This window comes from Xyrauchen texanus, chromosome 9 (assembly GCF_025860055.1).
Source record: "Xyrauchen texanus isolate HMW12.3.18 chromosome 9, RBS_HiC_50CHRs, whole genome shotgun sequence".
NCBI lineage: Eukaryota > Metazoa > Chordata > Actinopteri > Cypriniformes > Catostomidae > Xyrauchen > Xyrauchen texanus.
Window position 1 is genome coordinate 16,321,844 of NC_068284.1, and position 26,793 is coordinate 16,348,636.

A 26,793-nucleotide genomic window follows, 5' to 3' on the forward strand; every position below is an offset into this window, starting at 1 on the left:
ACGTGTCCCACATCATGTTCGACAAGCTAATGGCCAAGCCTGCCAAGGCCTACTAGTCAAAGCCCATGCCGTAATGGCCAACGGTGAGCATGATCGACAAGCCAGCGTCCCATGTCATGGTCGACGAGCCAACGTCCCACTTCATGGTTGAAGAGCCAGCGTCCCATGGCATGGTCGACGAGCCAGCGTCCCACATCATGGTCGACGAGCCACGCCTGCCACGGCCAACGTGATGAAAAATTAGTCCGTCCCAGAGCCATTGTTATTAATCTCAGCTCCAGGCCATACCACAGCCAAGTCAGAGTCAGCTCCAGGCCATGTCACAGCCATGCCAGAGTCAGCTCCAGGCCATGTCACAGCCACGCCACAGTCAGCTCCATGCCATGTCACAGCCAGCTCCACGCCATGTCACAGCCACGCCTCAGCCTGCTCCACGCCATTTTCACGCATCAGCATGCTTCACGCCATGTCACAGCAACGCCTCAGCCTGCTTCATGCCATGTCACAGCAACGCATCCGCCTGCTCCACGCCATGTCACGCCTCAGCCTGCTCCATGCCATGTTACACCCATGCCTCAGCCTGCTCCATGCCATGTCACAGCCAATCCCCATACTGCTCCATGCCATGTCACACCTGCAGCCCCAGACTGCAGCCCATGCGCCCCCCCCCCAAGCTCCCTACAGAACTTTGGGATTTGTCATGTTTAATGTGTGTGTTTATGCCAAGTCTATGCCACGTTTATGTTAAGTCACGGTAATGTTTAGGTTTCATTCACATTTGTAGTTAGGGTTTTCACGTTTGTAAATAAAACTGCACTTGGGTTCTTCATCTTCACGTCATCGTCTTCATCATCACCATTGCCACCAGTAGCATTGTTACACATACAGTTGCAGCAGTGTACATACCATACTTCAGATACAGAATATCAAAAACGACATTAAATCTTCTTTCAGTGTACACCATGGAAATGCTTGCTATCATATTGGCTCTTCAGTGGGTTGAAGAGGTCCATCCACTTCAAGTGGTGATATGTTCTGACTCATATTCAGCATTATCAAGATTAAATAGTGGACAATCTTCATCTAAGCAGGACATTTTATTAGTTATACTTCAAAGTCTGTTCAGAATATATCAATTAAGAACTGTAATTTCCTTTTTATGGGTACCCACTCATATAGGGTAGAAGGAAATTTGGAGGTGGATCATATAGCTAAACAGGCTCTAAGACACTCTGATAGTGTTCCAGTGAGTAAAATGGAAGTAAAATAGTAATTAAAGGGACTGTAAATGGGATGTGGCAAGGAAAATGGGACAGTGAGACAAAGGGGTGACATTTACATAACATCCAAAGATTAGTTGGTTTTGAGAGAATCAATTATGGCAATAGAAGAGAAGATACCATAATATCTCGACTCAAAATTGGGCACTCCTCACTTAAACAGACACTCTACATCATGGGCAAACATTAATCTAGTTACTGCGCAAGATGTGGCCTCCTTGAACCAGTTGAACATGTCCTGTAAAGTGTATAGGATATGAGAATGAAAGATTACAGAATATAGATGGACTAAAGTCTTTAGTAATTTCTCAGCTTTAACTGCAGAGTCTACTAAATAAGGATTCAAGGGTATATAAAGTTCTGCTAGTATATCTGAAGAATACAGACTTGAGGAACATGAGTTATTTATTTTATTTTGTCTCCCTAAACATCAATGCTCCACACTCTATCCCAGTAGGTGGCGGAAATGCTTAAGCTGGTTTGCCAACCGCAATAAAACATTAAAGAAGAAGAGAACCTGCTGTACCTGAAAAGTAGTGTGTTTAGCGTCAGTCTCTTGTCCACGCACTTGTTTGAAGCGGAGCAGTGTGTAGAAACACTCAAGTGCATGTGAGCTCGTCGTCTTTGGTTTGTTTTCATTTGAAGGGCTAATTTGACAATTTCGCTCTGCACGTGAACAACTCACCATCCGGGAACTTTGCAATTGACTTAACGCGAAGGTAAACAGTGTTACAGCTTAACAGTCTTTAATAGAACTTCTCTAGGCTCGTATTTACGGAATATAAACAGTTACAGTTGTACTTTTTAAGCCACTATAACGGCCCATAAACTTTATCTGTATAAATCATCTTTAATCAGAATGTTGAACTAAAATCCTGCCCGCATTGGGTTTCTGCAATGTTTGCATAACCAGATACTGAGCCTAATCTGTGACTCACTGTTCAGTATTATTATGTGTTATGTTATCCACAGAGTTACCTGCACCTCTCAAAATGAACTTTCTCTTGGAGACTCTTCAGTTTATACTGTTAACCATCTACTACCACTTGGAAGCCTTCATAAAACTACTCATTCCACTGAAGAAGAAAGATGTGTCCGGTGAGATAGTGCTCATCACTGGGGCAGGTAATGGTATTGGCAGACTTATGGCCCTCGAGTTTGCCACACTGGACGTTTCACTGGTCCTATGGGACATCAATGTGGACGGTCTGAAAGAGACTGCAAGGCAGGTTAGAGAAAAAGGAGCATCAAAGGTGCATTACTACGAGTGTGACTGCAGTGACAGAGCAGTGGTTTATCGAGTGGCAGATCAGGTAAGCCAAGTCCAAGCCTGCTCTTGTGAGTTGTGAGAAATGAGCTGTCTGCCTGGAATGAGGAGTATCTAATTAAAAAACTTAGAAATCTTAGTCTGAGTAGCTGTTTGTTTTAATTTAAAGGGATAGTCCACCCAAAAATGATCCCTTAATCTACTCACCCTCGAGCCATCCAAGGTGTATATGACTTTCTTTTTTGTGCCAAACACAATCAGAGTTGTATTAAAAAATATCCTGGCTTTTCCAAGCTTTATAATCGGAATGAATGGTACCTTAGATTTTGAAGCCCAAAAAAAGCACATCCATCCATCAAAAAAAGTTATCCATACAGCTCCAGGGGGTTAATGAAGGCCTTCTGAAGTGAAACGATGCGTTTATGTAAGAAAAATATCCATATTTATAACTTTTATAAACTATAAACACTGGCTTCCGGTAACGTCCGTCCGCGTGCTCACAAGAGAGTCGAGTTCCGCTGTATGACGTAGGCGTAGCGTAAACTCCTGTGAGAAGTGACTTAGACGTTCACTGCCATAGACAATAGAAAATTTACTATTTATTTAGTAATTTATTTAGCAATTTTGTTTAGATTTATAATTGTATTTATGTGGTAATTTGTATTGGTGTTTTTCCACCTGTTGTCATAGTGATTTTTTCAGCCTGATGAAAGAAGTTGGAGAGGGTAAAATGTTGGTATTTGGTATGATTTAAAAAAAAATGTTACCACTTATTTTGATTTAAATAATTTTTTCGTTTGAAGTGTAATTAAAATGTTTGAATTTAGAAATATTTTGGGTTCAAGAAATATATAAGTTTCAAGAAATACATTTTTCAAAATCAGAATTGACCGGCAGAAGTGAAGTGCTTGCCGATACAATCACTGTTATCACTAGCCATGATTTGTGTCTTAGATGACAATTATTAATAATACTTGCATTCTTACTTTAAAGGAGTGTAAATACAAATCTTGACAAGAACCACATTTTCCATGTGTGTAAAAGAAGCGTGTGATTGTCATAGAAATATGCCTGATATTTAACCGGGGGACACAGAAGCACAAAAGAATGTAAATCTATATTTCTGTTCTTCTAATTCATTGCTTACAATCCATTTACACTAGCAACTTCTTATGAATGTGCTGTCTTTGTTTATATCATTGGTCCTTGGCAGAGAATGGACTATATAATAATATGCTGATGGTGCTGGAGAAAAACCTCAGAATAAATTGCACTTGACCCAGTCCGTTACCGCTTTGCATGTGCAATTTTGCCAAATCAACTTGCACCTAGACTTGCTGCATGCTTGCATGGAAATACCAAAACTCTGTGGCAATACACATTGACTTTGCATGTATGACTTATCGCATAGCGCTGTCTTTAGCGCTAGCAATCTTAAAATAGGACCCTATATCTTCTGTGCCAAACATTATTACCAAATTCATGGTACATTGTAAAATATTGTTGATACTGACATTGACATCACAACTCTTCAACATAAGGTTTAGGTGAGATTTAAATTTCTTTGTCCTCTTTTAGGTCAAAAGTGAAATCGGCGATGTCACCATACTAATAAACAATGCAGGCATTGTCAGCGGTAGGAAGTTCATGGACACTCCTGATGCACTAATTGAGAAAACACTCAAAGTTAATGCAATGTCTCACTTTTGGGTAGGATCATTTATATTTATTTTTGTTATTGTGTGAACGAATGTGAACATTTATACTGCAGTGCATTCTATTATTATTATCATTATTATTATTATTAAAGGTACACTCAGTCATTTTAAGTATGTTAAAGTGGCTTACACTGACACCTAGTGGCCTGGATGCTGCATCATTCAAACGCTGTAGTTTTCATTTACCAATTCCATTGTAGAAATTCACTATGCACAGTAATACATTATTCATTTAATCCATGATTGAACATGTACAATAAAAGAGCAGTTACTTAGATTAAGCGAGTAGTATTCAGCTGGTCATATGATGCTAACATGGCTGCCCCTATGAGGTGCCCCTGCCCCATGTAGAATAATAGTGCTTTTATAAGGTTATTGATATGACTGAACTCTTTATCTCACATGAGTGGTCATGATATCATACATAGGTTTCAAAATTACTATTCATTTCTTTAGAAGTAAAACGTTTTAAATGAGGAAACAAATTACTGAGTGCACCTTTTAAGACACTTTTGTATATGATCCCATTAGTGGTTGTGCCTCTTTTTTTTAGACATATAAAGCATTTCTGCCTGCCATGACAGCCAAGAATCATGGACATCTGGTCAGTGTTGCTAGTTCTGCCGGTTTGACAGGCGTCAATGGACTGGCAGGTAATGAATTCACCCATGTCCTCTTATCTGTGACAACTGTTCTCTTACCAGAGGAGCTTTTGTGAAACTAACAGTAAAGTCCTCCAGGTCTTTGAGTTTAATCAGTCAACATGTTTAGCAAGTCATACATGTTTTAAAAATGTTCGCTGCAGAAGGTGAAACTTGATCACAATCTTGTGTTTAAAGGAGTTTTTCATTGTGAGATCTGTTGTTTGATTTCCTGGTTTAATGCAAAAAACCATAACAGGTTTATGTTAAACAAAAACCCTAGACTGTATAGTCATACAGGAAGCAAACATCTGAGCTGTTTCTGTGACATTCCTGTACTGTCTGTATATTGTCATTGAGGTTTACATATGCCCCGGTGCCATTATTCATTACTACATGTACATAGATGTTTCAATGACCAGCTGTCTCACATTTTTTAAAGAATTGGTTTACCTTGATGTGTTTGTACAAAACCCTACTAGCTTTGCCAACCCTCTTCCCACACAGATTATTGTGCAAGTAAGTATGCGGCTGTGGGATTTGCTGAGTCGGTGGCCCTTGAGCTAATGGGTGAAGGGAAGGATGGAGTTAAAACCACAATTGTCTGCCCATACTTCATCAACACAGGCATGTTTGATGGCTGTAAGACAAAGTAAGCTAGCTTACACTTCATAATATCCAACCAAATTTTTTCTTCTTTAAAGTCACTGCTGATGTTTGAATGGTAAACATAAGACTTACGCTTTCCTTAAATGGCTAACTTTCTGTAGTAGTAATGATCAGAATCACAGTATTACAACACACTCAAATTGTCATGATTTAACACTAGAACTACCACGGTGGTCATTTTGACTGTTTTTTAATTTTGCATTGTAATAACTTTGTTGAAATAAACCCCATAGGACCATGAGTTTTAAATGTGTGTATATTTTAATCTAAATTTATATTATTACAATTTAAAAACAAAAAAAGAGTTCTGATTATTTCTACCTTGAATGGCCATAACGGTCATTTTGACCGCATGTATTTCAGCATTTGCTATGTAAAGGAACAAAGGGCGCTCTTCGCCACGGAGTTGCTGAGAGGTGACAATGCAACGCTCACAGTCTATCAGTGCAAAAGAAGGAAAGCACTGTCCACACAGCTGTTGCCATCACAAGTGGACAAAAGGCTAAACCAGAGACAGTCAAATACTACAACAGAACCAAGTTCAGAGTAGATGTGCTAGATCAAATGTCGAGGAAATACTATGTGAAAGCACCCACACGTAGATGGCCAATGGCTGTGTTTTATAATATCCTTGACCTGGATGTGAGCCAGGGAGCTGCACATGGAAGGTAGAGTACCTGTGTTGACTGAGTAATCGACCCACAAGCGTCAGTGAATGATGTGTGGTGTTTACCCCCAAAACAACCAGATGCCTTGTTCAAGTGAGCCCACTTTTAGGAGAATTCGTTAATAATTAATTTACAGCATGATATTTTTGCTCACCGTAAAACAAATATTGCTTTCTTAATCAGTTTGTTTTCCCACAGTTTAGCAAATGTTCATATTCTTTATTAACTGTTTTGGCCATTTTTGGTTAGGCCTATATGTGTTTCATACATGTCTAAGGTTTTTACTATGCATTGAAATACACATTGGTGATATTTTACAAACTATGGTATCCTAAGATTTGTTTTTATTTTACAAAGAAAATAATATAATATAAACACATTTGTATCTGTAATTAGCTACAATAGCAGGTTCCGTGGTTGTGGATGAACTAATATATTTTCACATTCATTAGAATTTTAATTTCGTGTCCTGGTGTTTATTATTAATATAAAGGATTCATTTATTCGTGGATTTTGATTCCAGTGGTGGCTGCATAGGATTGTTTCCGATTCGTGTTGTCCAAACATTTCCAATAACTCCAGAGCGTTGTAAAGTCCAAAAGTCAACATGTTTTGAAAAAGATAGATGTAATAATTTCCAAAATTCACAACATGTTTTTATCTAACGAAATATTCTGCCTCAATCCATGTTTGTTGGCGTTTAGACTTTCAAAAACATTTTCACTGTGGTGAAAAACTTGCTGGACACAAAGCGGACAGTCTAGCACTATTATATATTACAAAGATCGTATTATGTAGGCCTATCTGTGTTCGCTTGGTGCTCCATGCTCCATTTAATCTATATTATTCTATTTTATTCAAATTGAGGATTTTGTTCGAGGATTTTTTTTTTTTTTAGAGTGATGACGTCATAAAACATGACGACAGACATTAGAAGCTTCATTCTAAAACCTCAATAGAAGCGTAGAATGTAAATATGACATGGAAAAAAATGACATTTGGTACAGTCTAATATGAACGGTCAGAATGACCACTATGGCCGTTATAGTAGTTCTAGAATTCCGGTAGTTCTAGTGTTAAAGGCAATGCAATCTCTGTTCTGTGTGTTTTCTAACTAGCCATAATCAAAATCTCTGTTGGTAGGAATATACACACTGATTTCAAATTTTATAGACAATCACGACAGTGCTTGATTATGCTTCATGAAGCTTGACAAATAAAGCACTGGTTCCACAAATACAAATTAACTGCATGTGGTCTGACTGAAACTAGATTATATATCCCAGAAAATAGGGCTTATGTGTCTAATTTATTTTAAGGAATCTTGTTGAACAGCAAAATATCTGGTATTGGCATGTATTGCCATAGCCCTAAGAATTGAGCTTCAATGTAGCACATACCTAGTGATGTTGCCAAGGGGCTTCATCTACATTGTGTAGTGATGGAGTCTTCCAAGTGTCTGAATGGTTTAAGAACAGCCATCTTTCTTTCCTGCTCCTGGTGGAAATTAGCATTGAATTTACATTTGTTGTGATACCCAACAAGTATGTGTGGGAATGAAATAGCCATTAAAGGAATAGTATACCTAAAAATACTAATTCTGTCAACTTACCCTCAAGTCATTCCAAATCTATTTAAATGTCTGTCTTCCATGGAGTAAGGAATATGAAACGCAAAAGGAGAAGTTCTGAAGACATTGTTATCGCTCCAGAAGCGTGAAACATTGCACGAGTCATATGGAACACTTTTATGGTACTTTTGTATCCTTTCTGAAGCTTAAAACTTCAGGCACCATTTTGTAATAGCATGGAAAAAAGTGACTAGCACTTTAGTCTTCAGAATTTCTACTTTTGTATTCCACAGAAGAAAGTCATACGGGTTTTACCTTTTTTCTTAACAAAGTCATTCTTTTTTTTATTTGTCTTGTGTCTCTTGTGGCATGTGTCTTGTGTGCAGGTGGCCCCGACTGCTGCCCATCTTGGATCCAGACTATGTTGCTAAGATGATAGTCAACGCCATTCTAACAGATCAAGTTTATGTTTTACTTCCAAAGTCCTTAAACATTTTGATAGCCTTGAAAGGGTAAGTTCCCTCTGAGTTGTACAGGGCTTTTTTCATGTTTGTCGGTGTAAAGATATGCCTGTTGATTTCCTTTCATGTTTTAAATGTTTGTTTTAACTTTAAACTCTTGACATAGCAACATTTTTATATTTGCCTCAATTATGAGTACTGGTAACAAATATTTTCTGAGCCCACATTCTCCAAGCAGGATGTAAATGCTCTAGGGTTGCAAAGGTATGAGATTTTCACGGTATGATAACCATCTCAGAAAATATCACGGTATTACACAATTACTATTATCAGTGAAAACAGAAGGGTTATTTTATTTATTTTTGAGCAAACACTTTATTATAATTAAAACTTGAAACCATTTATTTTATTGAAGTATGTGTAAAAAAAAAAAAAAGTCTCCCTTTTGAAAATAAAATAAATAGAAAAAAGAAGAAAGCCAACAGAATTATAATAAACAGAATTATAAACATGATAGAAAAATAGCATGTAACTATAACATGTTATATTACTAAAGCATGTTAGTTTACATGTTAGCATAGCATGTTAAATTAACTACTAAATGAAAAATAACATCAGCTGTGTGAGCTTTTAAAGTAATGTCTTATGATTATTAACAGTTAACATACTGTAGATGCGCGACAGTACAGCCAGACTGCTCCTGTCTGTACCTTTAACTCTGTTAAAGCTGTGAGTGTTTCTCAACTGGTTTTGCTTCAGGAAACATTGGAAATCAAGTGTCGACCTGTCATAGATTAAACATAACCTGTATTTAATGTATCCTGGATTGCATTTTCTTTTATGTTGCATAGTTTTGTTCATGGTTTTCCAGTACAAGGACATGCATCAAGTGGCATTATTTTTGTTGTTGATGTCAAAATCTACAGGAAGTTGTCTCTTCCCCTTTTAAAAATTTAAGAGCATATTTACTTATATGGGCCCATTATTATCCCGTTTGTTACCTAATATAAAATATTTATACACATATTACACAGAAGGAAAGGCTCCTCATTACCGTGGTTAGGTCAGTGTGCTAATCTTAAATAATATTAATAATAATAGTAATAATAATAATAATAATAAATTAATTTATGAAAAATAAATACTAGCTGAAACACATCTTGAAACTTTAACTACAACTGCCACTGTTGATATAAAATTAGGTCTAATAGATTCTACCTTCAGATTATTTCATATGAAACTAACTTTTGTCAAAATATAACAGTTACTTTTACTCATGTAAAATCCTGAAACAAATTTGTAAAAGTGATGGTATGTAATTGTTTTAGTTTTTTTGGCGCATAGCACAGTGTTGCTCTTTTCCTCAGTGCTGTTTGGCATGTCATGGCTGCTACTGTTTGAGAGGTTTGAATTGACATTCTCCGTAACACTTGAAATTTTGATGTCTGCGCTCTGCAATATCGAAGGAAGCCCAGTTGTTGAACGCGCGCGGCAGAGAGAAGAGCAGATCATTAGCGCGAGCTCGTTACACTAGCGAAAGTGCAGATGAGAAGTCTTTAGCTTTTTTGCGAGATTATCATTAAATCTGCCTCAGCAGGTAAATACTCGATCACTTGGGCGCCAAAGTATCTTCAATGGGAGAAGTTACCATGGCATTGTTATTTCCCTGCTGCCCTGCGACCCAGTCCGAATAGACCAGTTGAGAATCACTGCTTTAACTCACTCACACACACACACACACACTCATGTCAGACCCCCTCGCTTCTCTCTGACATCTGCTGCATGTGTGTGTGTGGCGCAAGTTGACGAGTCTGACAGACAGTCGAGAAGGAAAGGAGATGCGCATGTGAGAATACCGTAGATAAGAAAATGTACATGTATGATAACCGTCAATTTTTGAAACCGGTATACCGCTGCAACCCTAAAATGGTCTTATATAAACAAACGGGTATAATCAAGACCTTTTGCCATCCAAAAGCATGGGTCAGCAGGAATACGAATAAATAAGCAATTCTTTTGAAAACAAATGTGGCACAACGAAGTAATGCCAGACAGCTGAATAACTTATAGAGCAGAAGCTTTCTTATGATTTTATGAGAACGCGTTAATGAATGACGTATCACATGCTACTTCGAGTGTTCCTGATAGAACAAAACATAATAATCTGAAACGCGGAAGAAAAAAAAACGTATCGGTTACCTAACGTAACCTCGGTTCTCTCTAGATGAGGGAACGAGTATTGCGTAAGCTAGCTTACGCTACGGGAAAGATTCATCTTTTCTGAGATATTGAAGCAAAAAAATTATCCTTAATTTTTGTATCCATTGTCAACGCAGTGCGGCAGCTGCAGACCTTGAGCGGGCTATCTAGCGAGCTCATAGGTTGCTCTGCGGCAACTGCTGCAGCCTATAGACGAGCTTGGGCGAACTCGCATCCAATGAGAGGCGTCCGCGCGCTCACTGCATCAAAGCCCGCCAAAATGGGCGTGACTAGAGTGCATATAAGCGTAGTTCGTAGGCTGGAACCCTGGTTTTCATTGACTGAAGCGAAAAGTCGCTCGTGGCGCGAAGCACGGCCGGCTACGCAATACTCGTTCCCTCATCTAGAGAGAACCGAGGTTACGTTAGGTAACCGATACGTTCTCTTACGAGAGGTTCTCTCGTATTGCGTAAGCTAGCTTACGCTACGGGAACCCATTGTCAACGCCGTGCGCGCCAAGCATCCACTGTATGAGCCCCAGGGAATTAAGGGGGGACCCGGGGAGCCCTTATGAGTGGGGAAATAATATTTGGCCGGCAAGAATGCGGGTCATTGATTGTGTAATACATAAGCACATAGTGGGAAGGGAACGACAGAGCGGCGGTGCCGGTCTGTGTGGAATGTGACCCATCAGTGCAGCTCACCAGGGGAGCTGTAGCGTATTAAACCGCTAGTAGTTTTGCCTGCAGAGCGGGCACTTCCATATTGTAAAATCTGACAAAGGTGGAGGGGGAAGTCCATCCCGCTGCCACACATATGTCGTGAATGGAAATCCCGCTGGACCATGCCCACGAGGATGCCATGCCTCTAGTGGAGTGAGCCCTAATGCCCAACGGGCATGGCAGGTCTTTTGACGCGTATGCAGCAGCAATAGCGTCCACTATCCATCTAGATAGTGTCTGTTTCGAGGCGGCGAGACCTTTGGTGCGCCCTCCGAACGAAACAAAAAGCTGCTCAGAGCGTCTGAAAGCGGCGGAGCGCGCAGTATACAATCTCAGTGCTCTGACCGGGCAAAGGAGATTGGCGTCGCGTTCGCTATCGGGTGTTGGTAGCGCCGATAGGGAAATGACCTGTGCTCTGAAAAGAGTACCGATCACCTTGGGAACATAGCCGTGTCTAGGCTTTAAAATGACCTTGGAGTCACTTGGTCCAAACTCAAGACACGCAGCGCTGACAGACAGCGCGTGAAGGTCTCCCACACGTTTGACTGATGACAGGGCAGTCAGAAAAACGGTTTTGAGTGAAAGGTATTTCAAATCCACGGATTGAAGTGGTTCGAAAGGGGGGGCTTTCATAGTTTCGAGAACTATAGAAAGATCCCAGATAGGAACCGATGGGGGGCGCGGGGTGTTCATCCTTCTAGCTCCCCTGAGGAAGCGGATGACCAGCTCGTTTTTACCCCATGACTGGCCGTGCAGGGGTTCAGCGAACGCCGCAACGGCCGCCACATACACTTTGAGCGTGGATGGGGATCTGCCCTTATCCAGCAGCTCTTGTAGGAATACGAGCAGCGACGACACCCCACATGTCCGCGGGTCCAGGTCTCTGTCGGTGCACCATTTTGAGAACACAGACCATTTTGACGCATAGAGTCTTCTCGTGGAAGGGGCTCTAGTGTGTATGATGGTGTTTATTACTCCTTCTGGCAGAGCGACGGGTAGTCGCTGATCACCCACGCATGCAGCGCCCAGCGCTCTGGGTGGGGATGCCAGATTGTGCCGCGAGCTTGAGAGAGGAGATCTGCTCTCACTGGGATGGGCCACGGCACTGTCAGTGACAGCTGCGTAAGCTCCGGGAACCATGTCTGATTCTCCCAACGCGGGGCTATGAGGAGCACCGAGTGACGCGTTTCCCTGATCCTCTGCATTACCTGTGGCAATAGCGAGACGGGAGGGAAGGCGTAAAGCGGGCGTCTGGGCCAGTCCTGGGCCAGCGCGTCCTCGCTTTTCGAGAAAAATATTGGGCAGTGAGAGTTCTTTTTGGACGCAAAGAGGTCTATCTCTGCTCTGCCGAATAGGTGCCATAACGTCTGGACTGTTTGAGCGTGCAGGGACCATTCCCCTGGGGGAATATTGTCTCTGGACAGTCTGTCCGGGCCGTCGTTCAGGTGGCCTGGCACGTGCGTCGCCCTCAGCGAGCGCAGGTGGCACTGGGACCAACTCAGTATGCGTTTCGTCAGATGGAAGAGGTTCCTGGATCTGACACCGCCCTGACGGTTTAGGTAGGATACCACAGATCTGTTGTCCGAACGGACCAGGACGTGGTGACCCTGAATGACCGGGAGAAAGCGCACGAGCGCGTACTCGACCGCTATCATTTCCAGACAATTTATGTGAAGGAGCTTTTCCTGAACTGACCATAGGCCGAAAACCGGAGAGCCCTCGCAGACCGCGCCCCAACCCATGTTGGACGCGTCTGTCGAGATGACTTTTCGGCGAGATACAGCTCCCATTGTCACTCCCCGCTGATACCATTCGGCCACTGTCCAGGGCTGCAGAGCTGATATACAGGTCTGAGTCACCTTGATGGGCTGGTGGCCTGTGGCCCAAGCCCGGCGAGACGCGCGGGTGTTTAGCCAATGCTGAAGCGGGCGCATGTGCAGTAAACCCAGCTGAAGTACTGCTGCGGCTGAGGCCATGTAACCTAGCACTCTCTGGAATTTCTTCAGAGGCGTGAGGCTGTTCATCTGAAAAGATGCGGCTAGTCGCTGAACACGGCGCGCGCGCTGTGTAGATAAGCGAGCCGTCATTGCCATGGAGTCTGGTTCTATTCCAAGGAAGGAAATTGTCTGACTGGGCTGTAGTGAGCTCTTGGTCCAATTGACTGCAAGACCCAAACTGTTCAGATGGCTGAGGAGAACTGCTCTGTGAGACAGACGCTCCATATGTGACTGTGCCATAATCAGCCAGTCGTCCAAATAGTTCAAAATTCGCAAACCCTGACTCCACAGGGGTGCGAGCGCCGCATCCATGCACTTCGTGAAAGTACGGGGTGCTAAGGACAGGCCGAACGGGAGGACGGTGTATTGATAAACCTGGCCGTCAGGCGAATCTCAAGAATGGCCTGTGACGGGGATTTATCTGAATCTGAAAGTATGCATCTTTCAGATCGAGAGAAATAAACCAGTCCCTCTGGCGCACATGCGCGAGGAGTTTCCTGATTGTAAGCATTTTGAACGGTCTTTTTGCAAGCACCTTGTTCAAAACCCTGAGATCTAATATGGGTCTGAGGCCGCCGTCTTTCTTGGGAACAAGAAAATAACGGCTGTAAAGCCCCGACTCGCTCAGAGAGGGTGGCACTTTCTCTATGGCCCTTTTGCACAGAAGGCTTGCTATTTCTGAACGAAGCATGCATGCTGCTTCCGTGTTCACAATGGTTTCGAGCCGCGCTCTGAAGCGAGGAGGGCGGCGATCGAACTGTAGCAAATAGCCCTGTTGTATTGTGCTTAACACCCACTTGGATATCCCTGGAATAGCTTCCCACGCTTTGAAGCGTAACGCTAGAGGGTGAATGGCCAATTCGCTCTGATTGCCGCACACAGAGCACTGAACAAAATGTGTGAGCGCGTTTAGTGTGTTCATGCATGATTGCTCGCAGACAGCATGAACAGGCTGTTTTGTGAGTGACTTCCCGATTGGAATGAATGGGGAAAGAGTCACATCTGTTACGTGATGCGCAAGCATAGTCATGGGCACGGGACTTACACACAGAGGAATGTTTGCTGGTCGTGTAACAGAGCGGGCAGAGAATGGGCGCGCGCACGTATTCGTGGGCGCATTTATTGACTCTAGCGCTCGAGCGGTTCGTAACCGCTTTATGTGAGCGTGCTCTGGTGGGGACACGAGACATGCAGTGCTTGTGTGCAGAAGTGAACACTGGATTGTGGGCACATTTTCTACACATAGGGCTGGTCGTGTGACAGAGCAGGCAGAGAATGGGCGCGCGCACGCATTTGTGGGCGCCTTCATTGACTCTGACGCTCGAGCGGTTCGTAACCGCTTTATGAGAGCGTGCTCTGATAGGGGCACGGGATGTGTTATGCTTGTGTGTAGGGGCGAACACTGGGTTGTGGGCACATTTTCTACACATAAGACATGTTTGCTCTTTACAAGATTTATTTGGGTCGCCGTGAAAACGGCGTTTGAGTGCAGGCAAGCGGGCAGTGTCACCGGCTTGTTGGCTGCTAAATTCACCACTGTAGTAGCCTGAGAGAAGGGGACTGACAGGGGGCAAAGCTTTGACGGTGGTCCGGCCGCGGCGGGACTGAGCCGTCGTTTGTTCAACAAAGTTAGGAAGACTTCGATTGCTCTGGTTTCAGCGTTACCTTAAATCGAGGCCCGCGGGGGGGCGGCGGTCTGAGCGCGATCGAGGGCGGCCGCCCTGTCGACGCTGAGAAGTCTGAGATTGTTGAGCTGGGCGCTGTGAAGAGGCTCGTGCAGGAGGCTGATCACGTGAGCGGCCTGCAGAGGAGCTAGCGCGACGAGGCAGAAAGAGATTCATGGCTTGTGTGGCTTTTTGGACCTCTGAAAACCGGTCAATGATACCACTCACCGCGGAGCCGAAGAGACCGGATGGAGAGAGGGGTGCGTTGAGGAACGTGAGCGCTCTGCTTCTCCCATGTCGGCTAGCGTTAACCACAGATGTCTCTCGGTCACAGTCAGCGCGGCCATGCACTTCCCTATAGCTTGGGCTGCAGCTTTGGTAGCGCGGAGGGCGAGGTCCGTAGCACTCCGTATGTCTGCAACCGCCTCTGGATGCCTACTTTCCTCATCCCACTCCCGCAGAAGGTCCGCTTGGAGGATCTGTAGGACGGCCATAGAGTGCAGAGCAGATGCAGCTTGGCCGGCGGCGGAATAGGCGCGGCCAACACAGGCGGAAGTTGTTCTGCAGGCCTTTAGACGGGAGCACTGGTTTAGACCGCCATCTCGCGGAGGGCGGGCAAAAGGTGTGCTGCTACCGCATCCCCGACCGGAGGGATGGAAGCGTAGCCCTTCTCAGTGGCGCCGTCCACCGAAGCAAGAGAGGTGGAGACGTGGGATCGGACCCTGGCCGAGAAAGGCGCGTTCCATGATTTGGAAAGCTCGGCGTGGAGTTCCGGCAGGAAGGGAGCGGCCCGGGTAGCGGGTGCTGCGCAGCGGCGGCTCTGTAGAAAGCAGCCGTCAAGTCTGTTGGGTGCCTGCTCAAGTAGTTCCCCTTCGACTCCGGCGCGGGTCCTGCTGGATTCCTGGGCCGAGGAGGAGGCGTGTGAGCCTGACCACTCCTCGCTGTCCGAAGCCATGATGGAACAGCCCTTATTCTCCGCTTCTTCGTCCGAGATGGCAGCAGAGCAGCCGCTCGGCGGCAACTACGCGGGTGGGAGGGTGAAGGCGATGCTCGAGGGATGGGCTCCGGCGAGGCAATCGCTTCTACCATTGTTTCCGGCAGCCTTTGAGAGCGGCGCTTTTTTCTGCGCGGCTGAACGGAAGGCGGCGCGGCGGCTTCGGTCCTGAGCGCTCCTCGCAGAAATCGCATCCGCCTTCGGCGAGGGCGAGCTCTGCATGCCCCAGTCCCAGGCAGAGAGCGCAGATGATGTGGCGGTCTCCGGTGCTGAGAGGAGCGCGGCATGAGGCGCAAGTGGAGCGAGGCATCTTAAAAAGACGCTCAGTACTCTTTTGTGGAGTTCTTAAGAACTAGTTTGCTTTTAAAAGGATACGTCGCCGGATGGCGTAGCTCGCAGGACGGCTGAAGGTGGCGAAGACGGCCGGCTTCTTCGAGCGCTGTCCACGCTTGCTTGATGCCCCTCGAACGGCGACGCGGCTTCCAGTTCAGTGATGCGAAGAGCTTCGCTGAAGAGATGAAAATCAGGGTTCCAGCCTACTGAACTACGCCGTATATGCACTCTAGTCACGCCCATTTTGGCGGGCTTTGATGCAGTGAGCGCGCGGACGTCTCTCATTGGATGCGAGTTCGCCCAAGCTCGTCTATAGGCTGCAGCAGTTGCCGCAGAGCAACCTATGAGCTCGCTAGATAGCCCGCTCAAGGTCTGCAGCTGCCGCAACTGCGTTGACAATGGATACAAAAATTAAGGATAATTTTTTTGCTTCAATATCTCAGAAAAGATTAATCTTTCCCGTAGCGTAAGCTAGCTTACGCAATACGAGAGAACCTCTCGTAAGAGAACTCCATTCTGCAACCTTATTTTCTCATTGTAACAGTACACATTTACATAGCAGGAGCCATGAGTGGAGAGTATATGAACTGAATAAATATACAAAATCAATGACCCTTGTGTGTGTGGCAGTGTACAGCAGGCGAGTGTTTCAAACAGCTAGACAGAGTGCAGTTAAATGGAACATACTGCAACGTCTTCAAAACTGAACTTCAACTTAATACGCATATTAAAACGCAGTGGTTATGGCTTTGGCATCTCTTGTTATTTTGTACAGAGACTGTTCAGTCAGTCACTAAAAAAAACTGGTGCGCACTTACTAAGATTACTACGGTAACCTGAGGTAAGAACAGACAGACTCTGCGAGTACTCGAGTACTTTAGTAGACAAAATGCCCATCCCTAATCTACATTAGTTGTTATAGCAATGATTTGACCTGATGTTGTGAGACTTTCTTCTACAACAATTGAGAGTAGCTGTCAGTGCAGAAAGAGACAAACTTGAAATGTTACTTCTCATGTATATCATGACATCTCGCCATGGGGAAATGAACTCATGTGGCATAGAGACAAAGTAAATGTCAGAGGCATTGCCTGTATTTCACATATTCATACGTATACTTTGAAACTGTTCACTCATTAAATATATAATGCCTTATTTGAGGCATATGCCATATAATTCAATATATGGAGAAAGAGTAAGCTAAAACTAGTGAGTTCGGACAATGTAGGGACAACTGCTTATGTTGCGTCATAAATGGAATAAAGTTAACGAGAAAAAATTACTTAATGAAAATATGATCTTACTGTTTAGAATAAAACTGATTTCAAACCACGTTTGAAATATTGCATTTAATTTTGGACAAAGACGCCTTATATTTCACTTTTGAATTGCTATGCCTACTATAGTGTATTTATTCCATTTATTCATATGGATGAGTAAGAGCATTACGTCAGTAGAGATACTTTTGTTGATTCTGCAACCAGTTCTGCCAGTTGTAGAACTTGGACAGTATGTGTACTTAAAAAGCAAGTATTTCATAATAACTCCTTTATCCCAGTGGCTTGAACACCAAGGACCCTTTAGACTCTTTATTTAATGCAGCTGTTACAATTACTGATGCCACTACTTAGAAAGTTGGGCAGATAAAGCAACACCTGTTTGTGTGGGCAGTGAGACAGACTTCCGTGCATAAAATTGGCCAATTAATTCCAACCCATTCTTGGTCTTGAATGTGTTTTGGACAGTAGAGCCATAATGATCAAGGCTGCAATATTTGAATGGGAAGTAGCATTCTTTATTATTTAAAATCCTCTGTACTTTTTACAGAAACATGTATTTGAAAGTTTGTCTGTCTGATTGAAATCATATCAATTAAATCATCAAATCCATTAAATTTCTTATATAATATTGCAATATGAGACTGGGCTAATTTGTCAATTAGGTGATAATCAGGTGTGAATTATCATATTTTCTGGCCTGTTAATTATTTTCCGTAGTGAATGTTCGCCTTTTAACACTTTTTCCTGCCGCCTTGCTCAGACTTTATTATAATTTAATTATTTTTCTTTCTTTAAAATTTCAGCACAAGCTCTCTGTGAAAAATAAGTATTCAGTAGTACAAAGATATGGGGCATCACATCATCTTAAGTCATTTTGAATGGAATAGTAACTTGTATGCCTTCAGATATGCTAAGAAATACTGATGTATTTTTTTTTATTGCTGTTTCTTTGTAGTATGGTCCCATACAAGCAATCCGTCATCCTGAGTGTGTACTTTGGGGCCTTCAATTTTATGGATGCTTTCAAAGGACGAGAAAAGAAACAGGACTAAATATAATAAGAGTTTTTCTCTCTCTCATTGTGATACTAATCCAGAACTCCTAATGCTATTTGTACCTGAAATTTTTCATGAAATTTTTCATGAATTAACTCTGCCATGGTTATTCCAGGGCCTCTAATGACATAAATCAGAATAAAAATGGTCCAACAAAGATAGTTTGAATTTTATCTTGTTTGGATATGGGGTAGAGGCTTTTAAAGTAAAAATGTATTACAAATGCATGTTGTTAAAAAAAATTACAGGATTATGTTTAATGTTGGTCTCATTTCAAAAGCAGTGCATGAGAATACTACAGAAATGTCAGATGTACTTATGCTAGGTGGTAGACGTTATGTATTATAAAATATGAAATTTTTACTTTTACATTTAGTTTATCACTGTCTGTGCCACCAAGTGTACACTTTTTCTTTGACTACCTTTTTGTACAGTAGTTTGAAACTGTAACCTTGCTTTAGAACCGAACAAAGATGTATGCACTGATATACCCTAAGAACAATTGAATTATGGTGTTGGAACAAATAAACCATAAGGTTTTAATATTGTTTTATTTGAGCTTCTTTCATTGACCAGCTCTTATCACTGACATCATGGAATTCATGGAATTGCATGAGAATGGCACCATCTAGTGTTTTTAAAAGCATTGTTTATAAAGTTAAAAGTTTTTTAAGAAGCTCATGGCAAACAAGCATTGCATTAATGTGTGATGGTACAATGTAAACATGAACATTGCAGAGAAAAGTTTGAATAGCAGTTAGCCAGGAAGTAAAAAAAAAAAAATACATAATTTGAAATGTATTATTTATATTAATAGATTATATCAAATAAATCATATTTTAAACAGATACACCCTGAGCTTTGTTAAATATGTATGTGTGTGTGTGTGTACACAGCTCTGGAAGAAATGAAGAGACCACTGCAAAATTATTAGTTTCTCTAGATTTACTGTTTAAAGGCATGTATTTGAGTACAATACTAATGTTTTAACTTGGGAAGAGTTCAGAAATCCAAATAAATGTGGGAAAATGCTGATTTTCAATCACAGCTTTCATGCGTCTTGGCATGCTCTCTACCAGTTTTTCATTGCTGTTGGGTGAATTTATGCCACTCCTGGTGCAAATATTCAAGCAGCTCGGCTTTGTCTGATGGCTTGTGGCAATCCATCTTCCTCTTGATCACATTCCATACGTTTTCTATGTGGTTGGAATCGGGCAGATTCATCTATGTGAAGGAATCAAGCCACGTACAAGTTTATCCTGGAAGAAAACTTGCTTCCTGCTCTGACAATGTTCTCCAACTCTGAGGATTGGTTTTTCAAGCAGGACAATGCTCCATATCAGCCAACAAGTCAATCAAGGTGTGGATGGAGGAGCACCGGATCAAGACCCTGTCATGGCCAGCCCAATCTACAGACCTGAACCCCATAGAAAATGTATGGAATGTGATCAAGAGGAAGATGGATTGCTCAAGCCATCAAACAAAGCCGAGCTGCTTGAATTTTTGCACCAGAAGTGGCATTAAGTCACCCAACAGCAATGTGAAAGACTGGTAGAGAGCATGCCAAGACGCATGAAAGATGTGATTGAAAATCAGGGTTATTCCACCAAATATTGATTTCTGAACTCTTCCTAAGTTGAAATATTATTATTGTGTTGTTTTAAAATGAACATGAACTTGTTTTCTTTGCATTCTTCAAGGTCAGAAAAAGCTGCATCTTTTTTGTTATTTTGACCAGTTGTCATTTTCTGCAAATAAATGCTCTAAATGACAATATTTTTATTTGGTAGAAATTTTGTCAGTACTTTACAGAATATTATTATTTTTTTTTTTATTATTTATTTATTTTTTTTTTTCGTTTTACTCAAACACATACCTATACATAGAAAATCCAGAGAAACTTAATTTTGCTGTGGTCTCTTAATTTGTTCCAGAGCGTGTGTGTGTGTGTGTGTGTGTGTGTGTGTGTGTGTGTGTGTGTGTGTGTGTGTGTGTGTGTGTGTGTGTATTTATTTGAAGTTAGGGAATGGGAAGAAAGGCATTCTTAATGTAGCTTCATGACAGCTTTTTGCAGTCCTCCTGTAACACAAGACAGGTAATAGACCACATAATTTAAATTGCACAAGCCACCTTTCAACAGCATCTTAAAGTGATTGACAGGCATCAGGTTTGGCCCTTTATGACCTTTAACAAATGTAGGTGGAACAGAAAGATTGACCATTTGAATGAGTTGCTAAGGTTAGAGCTGAGATGAAGCAGAGCATGAGGCCTGCAGGGAGTAAGAAATAGATTTTCAATTTATTGTTTGCCATCACGGCACCTCATTCCACAGTTCATCAGACAGAAAAGATATTCAAAGCACAGCAGCAGGCCAGCATAGGAGAGGACATGACATACTATAGAAAGTACTATATGGCTGATATCACACAGCTTTACAGTTGATTATGTTTATTTCTTTCAGAATGGATCGTGTGTGTGTATGTATGTATGTATGTGTGTGTGTGTGTGTATATATATATATATATATATATATATAACTAAAAGAAAAGGTAAGTTTATGACATCCATTCTGACAAAGGACTGTTTCCACCCTGACCGACAAGGCTAGAAAGTTATATCCAGTCTTCCACTAGACCTCCCTCTCTGTCAGAAGATAGGAGATATAAATATCAGAGTTCTATCTGCTACAGTACTTTCTTAGTACTAGTTACTGTGTACTGCAAAATGTGGTGTATAAAGTTTGATTTTAAGGTTATCTGAGCTAATATTTAATAATTTTTAAAATCTTGCAAATTTATGTTGCTAAGAATCCCTGAAAATGTCACATTTCTATGTCACATAATAATTATTTCTAATATTTAGATTTGTTCAATTATATTAAATCAAAAATGTTTTAATAAGTGAAAGGATGGTATTTGAGATAAAAAGCCCCTGTTGCAAGGGCTATAGGCCACCATGAACACATTGTTCAAAGTGGACTTATATTGATTGATGCAATCACAGGAGATTAATTTGTTTAAAGAAAACTTTTTTTTATTTTTTATTTTACTTTGTTACACTTGTGTTCCCGGTCAAAAATAACCAGCCATTAATGGATTAGACTACAAAATACAGAAATATTAAGTGTTCAGGAGCAACCCAATCCTAGATGAGCACATATGTGGATGTGTGCTTGCACACACAGTCATCTGACATGTGCGCACACCACACACACACTGTGTGTTGTGTGCCCATTAGTGCATCGTCTTTTCATGTACACTCTGAGGAATATTTCAAAATTTTGGGCTTGTTTGAATCAGGATAGTCTGCTGTAAATTACGATATGTCTTTGTCTGTTTAATGTATGTTTCAGGAAGTAATAAGGAAAAACATGACAAAAAGTCTGTGTGTCTGTGGTAATTTCATACACTAAAACTCACTGCAGTTTGGCCTCTAAGTGGAAAAAAAAATTGCTCATTGCATTTTACAAATCGAGACCTATCCATCGATATACAACACATGACTATCTCATCTTTTTGTGTGGTTTTACCAACTCTGAGCATAATTGTTGTGATAACAAATTAGCAAATTATGAGAACAAAACCGTTCTTATTTGTCAGCAAATTAATAAAGCATCATTTAAGAATTGGTAGGATCAGCTATATGCATTGTACAGTCCAGATTCTAAGCTTCAAAATGACACCCATTTTGTTCAGATCAAGCATGTGGTTATTAAATTATAATTTTATTTATTTAGTTTCCACAGGGGACTAGATAGATAGATAGATAGTATCTATCAATAAAAAAATATATATTCGTTTTAAAATAAATATTTACCAAAAAGAAGTTGACAAAAGATCTAATGCAATATCTTGTGATGATATGTGCAATAAGAATGATTTATAAACCATCATTGTGAGCCGGTCGTTTTTTACCAAAACGAACACTGGGGCACTTGGTGGCCATAAAACAAAAAGCTAATTTTTTTTTTTGAACAATATATTTAATCATTTTTCAGTTTACATATCACATCAAATTACTGTACATAATGAATAGCAATCATGTAAAACACAGTAAACCTTTTTCACCCTGTTCTCCCTCCCACCCCCAAAGGAAAATACAATTAAAAAAAATAAAAAAATAAAATAAAATAAAATAAAAATAATATATAATAATGATAAATAAATAAAATGTACAATAATAATTAAAAAAAAAAAAAAAAAGAAGAAAAAAAAAAGGATGATGCTTCCTTTCTTAAAGACACCTAAATCAGGTAAGGAGTGTTTCACATGTGTATTTAGGAGACCATGATGCTACCCTACTCCCTCAGAACTTGTTCTTGTTGTAGCAGGTTACCAACATTTACATTATGCCTTAAGAAGTTAGTAAAAGGTCTCCAGACATCTTCAAAAGTATTTTGTTTATTTTTGACAATGTACGTTATCTTTTCCATTGACATGTTTAACGCCATTTCTTTAATCCACATTCCAATTCTTGGCTCATTGATATTTTTCCAATTAAGAGCAATTGTACGTTTAGCTTGTAAAATACACGTCTATGAATCTGACCTCTCTGCTCTGTACGGGAGGGCTGGTAGGATATACACCCAGGATAAAAAGCTTAGGATCCAGTGGTAGTTTCTTTGATAATATTTGGTCAATCATATCAATAATACCTTGCCAAAAGGGTTTCACTTTCATACATTCCCATATACAGTGGTACAATGTACCTCTTGCCTCATTACACTTTATACAGGTATCAGGAATGTTATCGTTAAACTTGTGCAACTTGACAGGAGTTATGTATGTACGCATCAGCCATTTGTACTGTATGAGTTTCAAGCTAGTGTTGACTGTCTGCATCTGCGCCTTCTTACATGCCTCATTCCAATCCTCTAGGGATATTTCGTCATCTATATCTTCTTTCCATAATCTTAGTTTTGATTCTGAGGATTCATCTGACCCAGACACAAACAAGTCATACAAAGATGAAATTGAACCCTTATCATAACAATGTCCTATAATTGCTGCTTCTAGTGGGGAAATGGCCGGTATGTCTAATGAATGATTTTGAGATGATGATATAAAGCTTCTAAGTTGAAGATATTTGAAAAAGTGGGTCTTTGGAATGGCATATTTGGTTGATATTTCTGCAAAGGGCATAAGTACTTCATCTTCACTGTACAAATCCTGCACTTTCTTAAACCCTTTTTCAGCCCATATCCGAAATCCTGCATCACATTTCCCTGGTTTGAAATTAGTATTACCCCAAATAGGACTGAAACGTGACAAGGAGGAGTTAAAATTCAAATATTTACATGAATTAAACCAAATATTGATCATATTCAATACGATAGGATTATCTGTGTTTTTTCTCAGGTATTTGTGGTCTGCTGAATACAGGTATAGGTGCAATGGTAATCTTGGTGTAATAGAACAAGATTCCAAATCCAACCAAGCAGGAGGGCTTTCAGATGAAAAATAAAACATAATTGTACGCAGCTGAGCTGCCCAGTAATACCATTGGATGTTTGGACATTTAAGGCCTCCTCGGTCAAATGGTAGGTATAATAAAGATAGACGTAGTCTGGGACACTTATTTTGCCAAATAAAGTTGGTAAACAATTTCTTAATTCTAGTAAATAAATATGAGGGAGGGGGTAGTGGAATATTCTGGAACAAATAGAGAAATTTAGGGAGTATATTCATTTTTATAATATTTATCCTGCCAATCATTGAGATAGGTAAAGATGTCCAACGTTCTATTGATGAAGTAACATCTTTCAGAATTGGGTCATAATTTATCTGGGCAATCTTATTCACCTCGGGGACAATTTTTATACCCAGATATGTAAAATTATCTGTTGAGGTGAAGGTAGAAGAATAATCCTGGCAATTTTCCCTCTCTGATTCATTAAGTAACATTATGGATGATTTTGAGTGATTAACTTTGTATCCAGAAATTTTCCCAAAAGTTTCAATGAGATCTAGGAGTGCAGGGATAGATCTGCTCAGGTTTTTCAGGAACAAAATTACGTCATCTGCAAATAGTGCTATTTTATGTTCCAGGTGACTTTCTCGGATTCCACAAATGTCACTATGCATCCTCACCCTTATAGCAAAAGGTTCTATTGCAAGGATAAATAATAAAGGTGATAAGGGACTTCCTTATGGGCAACTTCTAGAGATGTTAAAAGGTTTAGAGACCACATTATTGGTCAAAACTTCTGTGGAAAGCCCAGTACAAAGCAATCTAACCCATTTACAAAAAGTATCCCCAAAGCCAAAACGAGTGAGCACCTCAAATAAGTAGTGCCATTCGACGCGGTCAAAGGCCTTTTCTGCATCAAGAGAGAGTAAAGCCGTGTCTTTTGCCCCTCTCTGGTTATGTAAAATATTGAGCACTCGTCTGACATTATGAAAGCCCTGTCTACCTTGGATAAATCCATTTTGGTCCTCTCCCACCACCAGAGGTAGTAGGCCCTCCAATCTTCTTGCAAGAACTTTGCTAAGTATTTTTGTATCTGAGTTTAAAAGGCTGATTGGGCGCATGTTTTCACATTTTGTGTTAGGTTTTCCTGGTTTTGGGAGTAAAGTTATTAGGGCTCTCCTCATGGATGTAGGGAGAAGGCCATTCCTAAAAGATTCCTGGAACATTTCCAACAGGGGTGAAATTAATTTGGACTGAAATTTTTTATAAATATCTATAGGTATGCCATCTGGACCTGCTGCTTTTCCAGCCTGCATACAGCTAATTGCTTCTACAATTTCTAATTTTGTTAAAAATTAGAAATTGCTAATTTTACTTAAAATTGCAAAAAGCTAATTTTACCTAAGGTGTGACTTTAACCCGATTGTACCTTATATAAACAAAGAAAACTATTAGGTTATTATTTAAAAAAATAAAATTAAAAAAATATTAGCTCTCTAAACGTAAAGCATATTTTCACACCGTTAATTAAATACAGCGATTCTGTGTATGTGAATCAGATTTCGTCTTAAAACTTATAGGCCTTTTGTCGAAGTGTCACGTTAATTGAGTAGGGAGGCACAAATGAAGAAAAACGTTGAAAAAACGTGCTGTCTGTTGTTGGCAGATTACGTCGCAGCTGGTATTTCCATCAGGCAATGTAGCTTTTTGCCACTAGAATTCGCTATTGTCACACGTTAATTTATAGACAGCTTTCGCTGAGAATACTTTCACTGTACCCATAGCGGCCAAATAATAAATGGTCATTTATGCTCTGGCTAAAATAGATTAGAACTGGGCTGCATCCTAAAGTTGCTCGATGTCTCTCTTTTTTTTTAATTATTATTATTATTATTATAAAATAATATATTTTTTTTTTTTGTCAAATAATGACATTGGTGTACTATTCTGCAGAGAATAAAGCTGGAAAAAATTGCACCTCTTTTGCAGTAAAAACATTTATGCGCCTGCACTAGTCACCGCACATGTGTCGGTGTTTGGAGTGAAGCGCGCTCCGCACGTTTGATGACGCTCAGTCGCGTGAGGGAATCTGCTAAACTTGGAATTTAACGAGCGGCACTGTCCTCTTCAATCCAACCTTATCCTGCAACCCGAGCAAAACCGTGATTTATCGTCCACGCAGAGATGACAAGAAAATCCGAAGTCCCGTCTGCATATTATGGTAAGTTGCTTCATAGCGTACTTGATGTACTGAAGATGAATCTCGCTGTCAGGGTTCTTCCCGCATTGACAACTTGTACCAGTTATCTACAATGAAAGTTGTGCAGCAAGAGTATTTGGGAATTAGGGCATCATTAATAAATGTGTTTGGTTTATATATCCCGCCTGCACAGCCACGCGTTGTGATATTCATCATCGATGATTATTCATCTTCGTACATGTATTTTAAGAATGGCTTGCTTTAACCAAAACAGCACAACTGAAATAATGGAAGCGACAACTTTGTGTTGCCAAGGGTATCTTGTGCTGTACTGGCATTCAGCAGATCATTGAAGAAGCGTGTGTAGTGCACAGTAGTCGATCACCTGAAACCTCTTGCACATGAGACATCTGGATTATAAACACAGTTTACACATTTAAGATTAGACTGACTAACACGTAAAGGCTGTTTCTCTACATTATGTTTTGCAATGCATATCACACAAAGTATTTAAGTTTTTATAAAAGATAGGCTATTGTTGGACAAAACGGTTGTTGGTCAGCAGAAATGATATGTATTTTTGGTTGGCTGAGGATATATGAGCAAGTCAGTTTTCATATACAGTATGTAACATATTTTCCCAACTCGTAGTGAAATTTGAATATT

The 26,793-nt window shown here is 40.9% G+C and overlaps 2 protein-coding genes across 2 annotated transcripts in view; both read left to right on the forward strand.

The window, feature by feature from the left end:
• The first annotated feature begins 1,794 nt into the window (after positions 1 to 1,794).
• On the forward strand, positions 1,795 to 19,061 carry sdr16c5a (short chain dehydrogenase/reductase family 16C, member 5a). The gene is made up of 7 exons (XM_052134385.1): positions 1,795 to 1,999; positions 2,253 to 2,593; positions 4,126 to 4,257; positions 4,819 to 4,918; positions 5,414 to 5,558; positions 8,200 to 8,325; positions 18,419 to 19,061. The coding sequence occupies exons 2-7, from the start codon at positions 2,273 to 2,275 to the stop codon at positions 18,513 to 18,515; spliced, it is 921 nt and encodes a 306-aa protein (XP_051990345.1). The 5' UTR covers positions 1,795 to 1,999; positions 2,253 to 2,272; the 3' UTR covers positions 18,516 to 19,061.
• Positions 19,062 to 26,033: 6,972 nt separating this feature from the next.
• Positions 26,034 to 26,793, forward strand: part of slc44a5a (solute carrier family 44 member 5a) — a 100,999-nt gene continuing 100,239 nt past the window's right edge. Inside the window, exon 1 of the mRNA XM_052134236.1 lies at positions 26,034 to 26,148. Within this exon, the coding sequence (XP_051990196.1) occupies positions 26,112 to 26,148 (37 nt within the window). The 5' untranslated portion in view covers positions 26,034 to 26,111. The remainder of the gene's footprint in view (positions 26,149 to 26,793) is intronic.